At 45.8% G+C, this 13,156-nt stretch overlaps 1 protein-coding gene across 1 annotated transcript in view; it reads right to left on the reverse strand.

Moving 5' to 3' along the window:
- Positions 1–13,156, reverse strand: part of KSR2 (kinase suppressor of ras 2) — a 186,314-nt gene that overhangs the window by 60,776 nt on the left and 112,382 nt on the right. Inside the window, exons 9-12 of the mRNA XM_033136030.1 lie at positions 12,281–12,399; positions 8,196–8,364; positions 3,176–3,217; positions 1,724–1,787 (exon numbers count right to left, since the gene is read on the reverse strand). Of these exons, the coding sequence (XP_032991921.1) occupies positions 1,724–1,787; positions 3,176–3,217; positions 8,196–8,364; positions 12,281–12,399 (394 nt within the window). The remainder of the gene's footprint in view (positions 1–1,723; positions 1,788–3,175; positions 3,218–8,195; positions 8,365–12,280; positions 12,400–13,156) is intronic.

A 13,156-nucleotide genomic window follows, 5' to 3' on the forward strand; every position in this document is an offset into this window, starting at 1 on the left:
TTTGGTGGCGCATTTACACTTGCCAGCAAATGCTCTCTCTTTTTTTGGTTTCATGGTTCTGAAAATTGAGGTGCTCATTAGTTTCAATGGCACATTAGACTCGAGTAAATACGGTAGTTCTTGCCCAGAACAATGTATTGCTTCTTTATTTCATCGCTTCATCCTAAAAATAAAAAAATAAAAAACCACAGACACTTACACCCTCAAAGGGTTTACAAAAGACAAAACTGTAAAATCAAGAAGAAATAACAACCGTGCTTTAAAACATACAGAAGTTAAAACGATAAAACAGATTAAAATTACCTCCACTTTCTAAGCATAGAGACATAGCTATTGCCCACCATAACTCAGAGACATAGCTTGTCTTTCCGAAGATCAACTATAAGGTAACACTGATGTGTCTAAGCCAGAGATGGAGCTAACTCCAAGCCTGGAGCCTGAACTGATTCTCCAAGCATTTTTTTTTAATGGCTCTCTGAAGCACCAGTGATTGTGGTAGCACAGGCAAAGATAAAAACAATTAAATAAAAATAGGTATGGGCAGAGCCTAGCACCCTGATGGGGATGCAAGTTTCCCCCTCTGTGGTTGTCAGATTGATCAACTGAGGACCAGAGAGTGGGTGATGGCTTGCTGCTCAGCAGATCTGCACCGATCCGCTGAGAAAGAGGGGCTGGGTACACATGACTGGGTGTGTGAGCGAGCAGTGGCTGTACCCATGTTTGGCCATACTGGCCTGAGGAGGTTTGGTCAAGGATGCATGCGGCCCTCGGGCCAAAAAAGTTAGCCACTCCTGGTCACAGCGGTTAATACATGGGAGATCTCCTTTGAGAGAGTCAACATCAAAACACGTTGGGAAAACTGCCTTATATGATTGGATTGTATCCTGTGGTCTTTCTTGCACTGGCAGAAAGCTCTTCGGTCCAGCTGAGACTTGCATCAGCGGAAGGGGAAAGGGGGCAATATTTGCAATTCCCCTAGAGCCCCTTGGGCTACATCCCATGTTGTTCCAATGGGTCTCTTAACTTTCTCATAGACTCAGTGAGTTGGAACGTGAAAGGGACCCCAAGGGCCATCTTGTCCAACCCCCTGCAATGCAGGAATCCTGCCCACAGCTGTCTCTGGGTGGGTTCGAACCACTGGCATTCTGGTTAGCAGCCAGACCCATGGTACTGCAGACTCTCTCCTCTGGGGCAGATCTGAGGCATGGGGAGGGGGGGCTAAAGGAAGTCTCTGCTGGTCCAACGAGCCTTCCATCAGCACACCATGGGAAACAACCCATTGGTACACAGCTCAGTTGGCAAGAACATCAGACTCTTAATCTCAGGATCATGGGTTCAAGCCACACATTGGGGGGAAAGATTCCTAACATCAGATAACACATTGGGGGAAAAGATTCCTAACATCAGATTCTTAATCTCAGGATCATGGGTTCAAGCCACACATTGGGGGGAAAGATTCCTTCCAACTCTACAATTCTATGATTTTATGAAATTACTTCACCATGTTAAAAAGAGATTCATGTGCACCCATCGCCCTAGCTTTCCTGTATGATTTCTTCATCTTCCCCTGCCCAGTGTAAATCTGACTCTCCTAAGAGGGCATTCCAGATCCAGATTCCAGATCTACTACAATATCTACTAGGGAGAGACAGGTTCTTCCAAGGAGAGGTCTCAATGGAGGTGGGCTTCAGAATAAGAGCAGAAATTCATGAGGACTACTCACATTGGGTTAGAATTCACTGGATGGAGGATGACTTGGGGCGCTCGGGTGGGCGTCTCGGGCACATCTGAAAGCAAAACAGGAACCTGGTTCAGAACAGGGAAAGATCGCATGTGCAATTCACATACAGGTGAAACTCGAAAAATTAGAATACCGTGGAAAGGTTCATTTCTTTCAGTAATTCAACTTAAAAGGTGACTCATGACATGCAAAGCGAGATATGTCAAGCCTTTGTTTGTTATAATTGTGATGATTATGGTGTACAGCTGATGAGAACCCCAAATTAACAATTTCAGCTTTGGGGTTTTCATCAGCTGTACGCCAAAATCATCACAATTATAACAAAGGCTTGACATATCTTGCTTTGCATGTCATGAGTCTATTTAATATATTAAACTCCAGTAGCTAATGAAAACAATTGCTTACATAAATGGACTTTTCCACGATATTCTAATTTTTCAAGTTTCACCTGTACTTAGCAGTGCCCACAACATGTTTGCATAGCAAGCATCCTGCTGGCATATGTGACAAGAGGGCCAGTGTGGTGTAGTGGTTAGAGTGCCAGACTAAAAAGGGTTTTAAAAAGTGCCAGACTAAGACCTAGGAGACCAGGGTTCGAATTCTCACTCAGTCACAAAGCTCACTTTGGGTGACCTTGAGCCAGTGACTATCTGTCAGCATAACCTACACCACAGGGTTGTTGTGAGGATAAAACAAGGAGGGGAGAACCAAGTTCTCTGCCTTGAGCTCCTTGGAGGAAAAGGTATGATATAAATGTTTAAAAAAAATGGTTGCAGTTTTGAGGTAGAGGAGAATGAAATCATTACTATGAGTGTGCACCAGATTTGGCTGAGTCTAAAGCCGAATTGGGAATATTCAGAAGGATTGGTCAGGGTGGGTTGAGACAGCCCCAGAAATTTGGAGAGAATTGGATTTCAAAGGCTGGCTGAGTTCCAAGTGAGGGGGCTCTTCTCATGTTCTTAATGCAAGTGTAAAATTCCTTGTCAGTTGTTTTAGTTTTAGAATTTAAAATTTGATTAAAAACTGATGTGCACAAATGTGTGCCTTTGACCAAGATAACCCCCAATCCCCAAAGCTGCTCTGATCGAGATTCTGTTCCAACTTTTAAATGCCTGCTGAAAACTTTTCTATGCAGGCAATTAAGTTAACGGATGACTGGTTTTATCTTTTTCGTGTGGTTCTTATTGTGTGGTTTTATGCACAGTTGTTGTGCAGTGCTTTGTTGTTGTTGTTTTTTAATGAGCAGCGGTATACAAATATTTAAAAAACACACAGAGAGATGGAATTGCCTTTAAACATGAACTGAGTTGAGTTTCCCATCTCTACAGGGTATGAAATTGAATGTGTGGGGGAAACTGGCCACGTGTCAGATGAAGATGGTTTTTTGTGCAGGAGATGCCTCTGGGAGGCTGCAGCCATTCTTGAGAAACTTACCTGGGAAGATGAATTGCTGCTTGTATTTGTAGTAATGAGAAGCTGTAAAGGAGAACAAGGATAGCTTAGGAAAGGTAAGTAGTAAGAGAGCACCAGTGCGCCTCTGAGAAATCAGACAGGAATGAGGCTTGTAAAACATCACCCAACAACCTCCCCCCAAAATAATCGCTTGCATTGTATTTGTGCTCCCACAGGATGCAGAGATGGCCATCAACCCCGATGGCTTATCTTCTCTGGGCTGAATGTTTAAGGAGACTCAGAAAGGATTCTTTTGGTGGGGCACCCTTTGCCCCAATGGACCAGCCCTCTACAGAGTAGACGGTGTGAAGGAACTGGACTGTTTCTTTTGAAAAAGAAATCTTGGATATCATTTGTTTTGGGAACCACGGGGTGAATCTGGGTTCCTGAAGCAAACACATGTCTGGCAGATAAGCAGATCAGGAGGTGTCAAAATGAGGGGGTGTAAAGTGTGGTTTGTGGGCAGTCTAGTCTGTAGAGTGGATTAAGGCAAAAGTGGACCTTTTCCTGCTGTCTGTGGGCTGAGATATAAAAGCAACTCAGGGACAGGGGAGAGCTGCTTCCTGGGAGGCTGACTAAAGATGTCCCTGGGGAGAGTGCTGATAATAAAGAGGAAGATTCCATGCTCCAGTTCCTGGGCTTCCCTTCAGGTGTAAACAGTTCACTTCTGTTTTGCAACACATCATTGCTTTTGTGTGCCTTTGTGTTGTCACCATTGCTGCTGCATTTTCTACATTTTGCAAAGGCCTGGGGTGGGTCTTTAGGTTTACTCTGCCCACCAAGGCAATGGTTGTATAGAGGTTTAGTTAAGTTATTTACTGCTTCTGTCCACTATATTTTGTTCTAGAACAAAACTGTTTTTGTACTACGTGTCTCAGTGCTGTGGGCTGTCAAGACAGGACATAATATATTTTCCTTTTATCTGATGAGAGTCACACACACACACACACATGTATGACCAAGCTGCATTTTTGCAATGGCAGGCAAATGAAATTGAAGTGAGTACTTTAAATCAAGTATCAGTGGGTTGTAAAGGTGATTCATTGGTTTAAGCTAAATTTAAGAGTAATTCCAGGACACTTAGAGGATTTGCTTTAACCTTGCCCTTATTTTAAATGGGAAGTGCATTTGCTCATGTTTTGTGTCTGTCTTAATAGACATTTTATTGTATTATTTGCAATGGCCTATGGCTACTAAGCAATAAAGATTGATCATGCACTGAAAACAAGGAGGGAAATGCCCAACCATGCTAGTGATACAAACCAAAATGGTTCAGCTGCAGCAAGTCACTTTGGAGGCATCTTGAATACTACTCAATGTAAATAAATGTCATCAAATGGACAAATAAATATAGCCTCTTCAACAAAATTCTGCTATTAGCAGAATCCAGGGCTTTGCTTTTAAAAATTGTAATTACATCTGTAAAATGGATCCATTCAAATTTTCAGTCGCCCCAGGCTGTAAAAATTCCAGCTAGGTAGCTGAGATCCAGGGACTCTGCTGTAAAAATGGGTTGGGGTCTCATTAGTAGCACAGAACATCTTTGGAGGACAGAGGCACAATGTGTCAAAAGCAGCACTTGTGCAAAGGATGGCTCTGAAAGGGAATTAGGCAAATGCATGGAGGAGAAGGCTACTATCTTGAGCACATCGTAGCTCAAAGTAATTCCCACTAAATATACTGGGACTTAGTTCCTACATGGGATGGCCCTGCAAAGAAACCAAGCACTAGGGCTAAACAGAAGAGCTTATACAAACATCTACAAGGCATAACCTTGTCCAGAACTGAACACTGGGCATGGGACCATGCCCCTGCCAGGCCAGGGGAAGCCAGGAGTCTAAAAGTTTGTCCATATATAGCACTCAAAACCTTAAGGCATTTGGGTAGGGCAAGGATGGGGAATATGCCCTCTGACATTGGACCCCAGCTCCCATCCTCCCTCATCACTGGCCATGCTGGCTGAGTCCATCAATATCTGGAGGGCCACAGATTCCCCATCCCTGTGTTAGGGAGTCACGAGCCAACAGCACAAATGACACCAGCTCCCAGAAAACCACCACTCTCTTTGCACAACTGAATTCCATTCACTTTCTATTGCTCCACTTCCCATGAGATCGAGCTGATCTCGCCAAGCTTGCCTGCTCCTCTCTACATCAACAACTCATCCTAACCAGCTGCCCAATCCCCTGCACATTTCTGCTGATAAGTAAGTGCGCACAGGGCCACAAGTTGTCGGCCGATCTGAACATCAGCTGCCAAGTGAAACCCGTTTCTGTTTAAGCAGGCGTTTGGCCTGTTGAGCTGATTTGGTTCCGTTCCACTACTCTGTGTTTTAATGAGTCCTCGGCTGAATGCTTTGGCCCAGACTTTCTCATCGCTTTCAGTGGAAGAGCGAAAATGCCCCCCTGGAGTTGGCCAAAAGCGATTAATTTTCGCTTGGGGATGGCAGCTTGTCACTCATTTAGATGAGGCAGCAGAGGGCTTTCTAATTTTCTATTCTTTCTCTGCCTTATCAGCTTCACCTGTCGTCTGTTGGTTACACTTTGGGGCTAGTCTGGAGAGAGCTGAACCACGAGTCCAGGTTCAGATGACAAGCTAAGACAAACCATTGCGCTCAGCACAGCACAACAGCGAAATGGCAAGGGAGCAACAAGGCAGCTGCAATCTCCCTGGAAGTCCCCATGTTTGCACCAAGCAATGGTTAGTGCAGTGTTTTTCAACCACTGTTCCGCGGCACACTAGTGTGCCGCGAGATGTTGCCTGGTGTGCCGTGGGAAAAATTGAAAAATTACTTTATATATAGTCAATATAGGCACAGAGTTAAATTTTTTAACATTTTCTAATGGTAGTGTGCCTCATGATTTTTTTCATGAAACAAGTGTGCCTTTGCCCAAAAAAGGTTGAAAAACACTGGGTTAGTGTGACAATCAATAAAAGTCTGTCTGGATCTGCCACTCAGCTGGAGCTGTCCGGGGTGCTGACTGCTTTGCCTGCCTTTTTTTGGAATTCAACCTCTACTTTGCCCTACTTTGCTGCCCTGCACCTATCCTCTGTCTTGACCAGGGGTAGGCAACCTAAGGCCCATGGGCCGGATGCGGCCCAATTGCCTTCTAAATCCAGCCCGCGGACAGTCCGGGAAACAGTGTGTTTTTACATGAGTAGAATGTGTGCTTTTATTTAAATGCATCTCTGGGTTATTTGTGGGGCATAGGAATTCGTTTCATATGTTTTTTCAAAATATAGTCCGGCCCACCGCATGGTCTGAAGGATGGTGGACTGGCCCACAGTTGAAAAAGGTTGCTGACCCCTGGTCTTGACTGATCCCACAAGAATTTAATCTCTGCTTTGTTTGACCATGTTCACTGGAATCTGACATCCACTGGAACCTAACCCCTGCTAGATCCAATGTCGCTTGCTGGATCCTGAACTGCAAAAGGTGGGATGTGATTTGTCATTCTGCAAATCTGTACCTGGAACTTGCCCCCACTTGGGCTAAAACACACACATCTGGCCAGGTGCTGCCTGGGACAGAATGGAAACCTGTAAATGCCAATCCAACTCTGAATTGCCCCATTTGCTATTGAATTTCTCAATATGATGCTCAGCTATATTACAAATCAAGCATTTCTTGAGGAAGCTCATAAATATCAATCCAATTCTAATCAGACTGGAGTGAGTTTGCCCATCATCAGTTGTAGTCAAATGAATTGGCCCCAGCCGGTCAACAATCCCCACTCCTCTGAGCTGAGAATCTTGGGTGTAAGTGTAAATGCAGGTAATTCAATCTGTCTTTCTAAGTCTCTCCTTCAGACGCAGCCAACCCTGACTGAAAATGGATGACTGTCTGGGGTCTTTCGAGGACACCCAAATGGGTTTGATAGTGTGCTGTTCCTAGAGTTTCTTCTCTACCTGATGAAAAATGGTTGCCTTACTTCCCATAATCATTTTTCTTAAGGGCCATGCATGCATTTTGCCATATGTCTGACTGTAGAGGGACCTCTTGCAACAAGAGCGATGGAAGGAACTGCTCTCATCAGTGTGGAGGAGGGAGGAAGAACCACGATGGGCCAAGATGAATGGCAGGCACCAACAGATTTGCACTGTCGATGATCTACCTCTGTGTAGTGATCAGAGAGGGACAGGAGAGGTCTTGCTGTTTTGAAGGAAATGTAAGGAGCTGCCTTGTTGCAAGCTGGACCATTGGTCCATCTAGCCCAGCATTATCTACACCAGGAATGGGGAACGCTTTTCATCCCGAGGACCACACTGTGGGCAAGACCAGGAGCAAAAGGGAGGGCAATAAATGCAAATATTATCTTTGTACAGTAGGCTAGTTTCTATGCGCACCCCTACACCCCTTTCTGCCCTCCATGCAGGAAAGCAAGAAGGATGATCAGAGTTCAAGGACACACTCCAAAAAAACACTCAAGATAGGTGTGGCCTTGGAAGAAATCCGTAGGCCAGCTAGAGAGGCCTGGAGGGCCACTTTTGGTCCCTAGGCCTCGGGTTCCCTATCTCTGATCTAAATCAGTATTGTCTACTCTAAGGATGAAGGAAATCTGTGTGTGTCCCCTATGCAACAGATAGGAACATAGGAAACTTATACCAAGTTAGACCACTAATCCATCTAGCTCAGTAGTGTCTACACTGACTGGCAGCAGCTATCCAAAATTTCAGGCAGGAGTCTCTACGCAACCCTACCTGGAGGTACTAGGCACTGAGCTTGGGACCTTCTGCTTGCAAGGCGGACGTTCTAACCCTGAGCTATGGCATGATGTGCTGTTGATTTTCCTGTGATCCTACAATGCTTATATATCTCTTATAAACTGAAATGCATCCACTGGTGTCCTCTGCTCATGTATTTAAAAATGAAACCTTCCCAAACAGATCCATAGCCTTCTGGGGTCTTGTTTGGTCAATGTGCAGGGGCAAATTAAGAACCTCGCTTTCAGAGATGTGGACAGGCAGCTCCTGCGGTTCAGAGCAAAAGCTCAGGAGGTACCTGGCAAGTTGAACTGCTTCTGCTGCCGCGTGCACTGCGGGGAGGGATGCAGAGGAGAGGGTGGTGTGGCACTGGGTGGCAGAGGTGGAGCTGGTGAGGAAGGCGTGGATGACGTCGTCGAGGAGGGGTTGCTGCTGGAATCAGGCTGGTAGGGCACCGGAATGTGGTCCTGCAGGAAGAGGGAGAACAGACCAGTGAGAGTGCAACTGGTGAGTGCATAGAGCATAGAGCTCTTACCACACAAGATAGGATCCTGGACCAATAAGTGAAGTGACTAGAAGCTGGCAAGATCTCAGACACCTTGGACACTGAGCAGGAAAAGATTCTCAGCAGTGCACCAAAGCACCAGCTTGAGCTTGGGAACGATCCCCTCCCATAGGCAGCCGAGTAAGCATCAAACATTGGGGGTGAGGAGGAGTGGCTGGGGGGCGGGGGAGAAACAGCCTCCTGTTCCCCGCAGAGAAATCACAAGTCAGCTCAAGTTACTCTCCATTGATTATTCCTCATGGGCCATTTAACTTTACGGAGACAACAGAGGGCACTTCAGGGTAAGCAGACAGATGGGATTTTTGTACAATGCTGCACATTCTTATTGCGGCTCTGCAGGGACTGCAGCCCCCCCCCCCCCCCCGGAAATAGGCTTGAGGCTGTCAATGGAGAGCAGCTCCTTGTAACACAGGGAAAGGAAGACACAGGGAACAGGTAGAGCAAGGGCTGGCAACAAGGCGCCCATGGGTGCCAATGTGCCCGCTGGCACCCACTGCCAGAGGTCTCAGTAGACGCCCCCTTGAAAACTGGAAACACACCGAAGACTGTTTCCTGTTTGTGCTCAGCTCAATACTGACTCACTAAACTCACCTCCTTAAACATGCCGACATTTCATCAGATGCCTGGATAGAACACCCTTCCTCCCTTCCGTTCTGAGCCGAGGAGATGTCCAAGCAGTTTCTCTCTGTGAGCCGCAGCAGCCAGCGCTGGGCTTATAGCACATACTTGACAACACATAGGCTACTTCTGATTCAGAGGACATGTCATCCACAGCGGAAGCTGGTCTACTAGGGTGGATGGGGCACTACCCCACCAACTTCGGTCCTGATTCTTCCAATCCCATCTGCCTTCTTAATTACAACCAGTCCAGGGGGTAGCCCTGGCCACCAGTTTCCTCCTCCTTAAGAATGAGCGTTGCCCCTTGTGCAACTCAGTAGGGAGGAGAATTGGACAAAACTAGAATTAGATGGCCATCATAGATTCCAGCTCTGCTTATCATTTGCTCTAGCGCCACCTACTGTTAGCCTCTCCTGCCTTCTGCCCTACCAAAGGACACCAGTCATTCCTGAAGTACGCATACAGCATCTCAAATGGCAGCTCAAAGGACACCTGAATAATTGGCTTTTCCTCTATTGCTAACCCACAAAAGTGAATCAAGTTACTAATCTGCATCTGTACAATCGCTTTCACACCATCCCTCTTGCTCGTTCTTTTCTGCTGAGCCTGGGGGAGGGAGCAGGGAGGGCACAGCAGGCAATGAAAAATTTGCTTTCTTGTACCCAACTTGTAATGAAAATGCTAATGCCGTGAACCTAGATTTGGATGGCGTCCAAAAGAGACTAAATTTTGCCTCTCAGATGTTGAACTTTGCTCTTCATCGAGTTCTGAAAGCAAAGGACCTCGTGGGAGGACATCCACAGAAAATTCCAAACAAAACAGGATTGTACCTGTTGAATTAATGGATCTCAAATTAGTCATCTCCATTCATTTCAATAGCTGTGCTCGAGTAGGGCAAACGTTTGCATATGATTGCTGGTTTACATTTTCAGATACATTCATTTCTAAATCTCTAACGCATTTTAGAAATTAAAGGGAGAATTTGGAATTTAGCCAAAAGTTGGGTAGGTAGGTGGGATAAAAGCACACTGGCAGAATGCAAATATATGCAAATTAATGGTAATGACACCAGGTCCTCACCAAATCACCTTAGGCTATGTCATAAATACATCAACTTAGACTATATCATAAATGACTGCTTCCCTACTCACACCTTTCAGAATTCATATTGTTTAGATTCTATACAGTAACAGTTGCATTGACTCCCTAGTTAGCGTCCAGGGGCAATTTAAAGTGCTGGTGTGACCATATTTAAAGTGCTGCTATTGATATTGACATATCCACCCACAAAAAACACCCAGATGTTGGAATCCACACTATAGTACAAAATTCCACTCCTCCGGTCGTAGCCAGCTGTCTTCAATTTGCTCTTGTTTCTATACAAATAAATAGTCATTTATCTAGGGTTCACAACTCAATAATAGGACCAAAATATATCCATTGCACTGACATGAAAAGTCATGCTCATGGCAAAGTTTTGCCTCTTCTGTCTGACCATCCTACCTTAAAGCAGAGTGAAAACTTTGATTCAGAGAAATTAAGCTCTTGAGCTCGCCCAAGGCTTCCCTCTTCCTTCAAGAGTTAACACAGAGATTTAGGAAGTTGTGTTTTAAACCAGAGCTCTGTCCATCTTGCCCACTCTGTTGTCTACCCTAGTCCAAATATTGCCGGACTGAAACTTCCAATGCACCCAGCCAGTCTGGGTCAAAGATGCTATAATGACTGGAATCTAGCGACACCTGGAAGGTCACAGGTTTCCCTTCTCTTGATTTAGAATTTTTGGAGGACATCAGCAAGTTTGATGATGGGGTGATGTGGCAAAATCACAGCCACATCCCCTCTCTGCCACACCCCCTTATAAGATTATGCAACAGTCTGATAATTCTGCAGGGGGGGGGATTAGGGGTGCCTTGCAATGATCAGCGCAGATCTCCATGTGTTGCCTTTCAGTTGGGTCTACTATTTTCTGTGCAAGTAAATGGGCAAATGATTTGGAGTGCTCCAAAATCTTATTTCCAAGTGACCTAAGCTGTGTCATCCTTGAAGTTCCACTGTACATAACAAAACTTGCACACCGTTCTTTTGAAGCTAAAACATCTTGCGTTTTGGATGTTCCACAATGCTTAGCTTTGAAGCAGAGAGAGCAACTCCTCTGTGTTCTTCCCTGGAAGGACCATAGGAGCCAATCCTCAGTGGCTGACTAGCCACCTTTCAACCTGATTGGCTCAAATCAGCACAAAGGCTGAGAAGTCTTCCTCTGAATGGTTTAAAATGCTGAGTGTGCAGCTCTAGGTTGCTGGAGACAGGGACCTTGCTGCAAAAATAGGACAGGTCTTCAGCTCCCATGTACCACTACATTTCTGGCCATCTGTTAAAGCTGGGGTGGGATGTCACCTGCCCAGTCAAACTATTGTGTTCATTAAGTCAGTCTGCCTCCCCTGGCTGGCAGCAGCTCTCCAAGGTCTTAGGAGCACCCACCACAATGCAACATTATTCATTCATCTCTTGGCCTGACAGCTTCTGCTGCTGTTGAACCAGCTTGCTGCTTACAAACGCTTGTCCCAACCTCACCCACCCCCTCCAAAACAGGTTTCTACTTAGCCTTGACCAGATTTGCTGAAATGTATACCAGCCCCTTTGAGATTTGAATTGGCAGATATGCCTGGAAACCCAAGGAGCCATCTGCAAAGTTCTGGCCCAGCAGATGGCTGAACAGACCAGCAAGTAAACTGGGGGATGCTATTTTTCAAAGCACAAAAAACCCTGTGCCAATTTCCTCCCCTCCCCACCACAATTCATTTTCATTACAGAGCACTTGTTTCCATGGCAAGCAAGCAAGGGTCTCTCTTTCCTCCCTCCCCCATTTCTCCAGCAGTTCCACTGATGGAAACATAGAAACATAGTTTTATACTGAGACTGACCATTGGGTTCATCTAGCTTAGCATTGTCTACACTGACTGGCAGTGGCTCTAGCGCTGCCTGTCATTGGCTCTGGAGCCACCTACTGTCAGTGTCCCACTTTTCTCCCCACCAAACCCTATGGGAACCAGCCACCTCTGACCTTCAGCATACAAAGCTATGTGCTCTACCATGGAGCACATAGCATGGACTCCCTGGGACTTCCAATGTGACTGGCTTGCAGTCACTCCAGTCCCAATGCAGACGAAAAACTCCACTGAAGAAACTCCACAACATCTCACCTTGTTGATTTTGTTGGTTTTGGGAAGCGTCTGGCTGACGTGCAGGTCCGAGTATCTGGGGGCTTCCTCAATTGGGTTGTTAATATCACATGGCACAGATTCTGTCCGGACTAACCTTGCTGGATCAAAAGTGAGAGAGAGAGAGGAGAGAGACGGGAGAGACAGAGAGATAGGGTGGGGTGGAGGGGGTGGAGAGAAAAATAGAGAAAGAGAAAGATCAAGGTTTTAATTTTGCACTTAGTCCACATATCTAAAGAGCAGCTTCCTTTGAAGCTCCTAGAGCTTATGAGTTCAAACCCAAATGAGAAGCTAAACTTCCTCTGTGCCTAACTACTCATATGAGGGGTAGAGAAAGCTGCAGGACCCTTCTCATCGCAGGATCCATCATAGAATCATAGAATCATGATTGTATGAGTTGGAATTGTAGAGAATTTTAGAGTTTGAAGGGAACACATGGGTCATCTTGTTCATCCCCCTGCAATGCAGGAATCCTTTGCCCAACATGGGACTCGAACCCGCAACCCTGAATTAAGAGTCTCATGCTCTACCGACTGAGCTATCACTCCTGTCTCGCTCCCAGCCACAATCAAGCCTGTTGCTTTGGGTGGCTGCATTTTGTGCCTCCCTTGCCCAAGCCAGTTTCACTTTGCACATCGGTCAGCATCCTTAACTCTCAAGACAATCTTTCAGAGAAAGAGAAGCACTCTGGATCATACCCATTGTCCATGTACACTCTGGAGCATTTTCTCCTGGCCTGTGTTTCTTTTGCCCTTTACCAACATGGAACCAAATTGCCTCCACCATTTGGTTGCCACACACTGGGACACACAAGACCCTTTCTTTGCAACATTTTACAAGCTGTTATGACCTTCGCCA

Source organism: Lacerta agilis, chromosome 17, assembly GCF_009819535.1.
Source record: "Lacerta agilis isolate rLacAgi1 chromosome 17, rLacAgi1.pri, whole genome shotgun sequence".
In the NCBI taxonomy this organism is placed as follows: Eukaryota; Metazoa; Chordata; class Lepidosauria; order Squamata; family Lacertidae; genus Lacerta; species Lacerta agilis.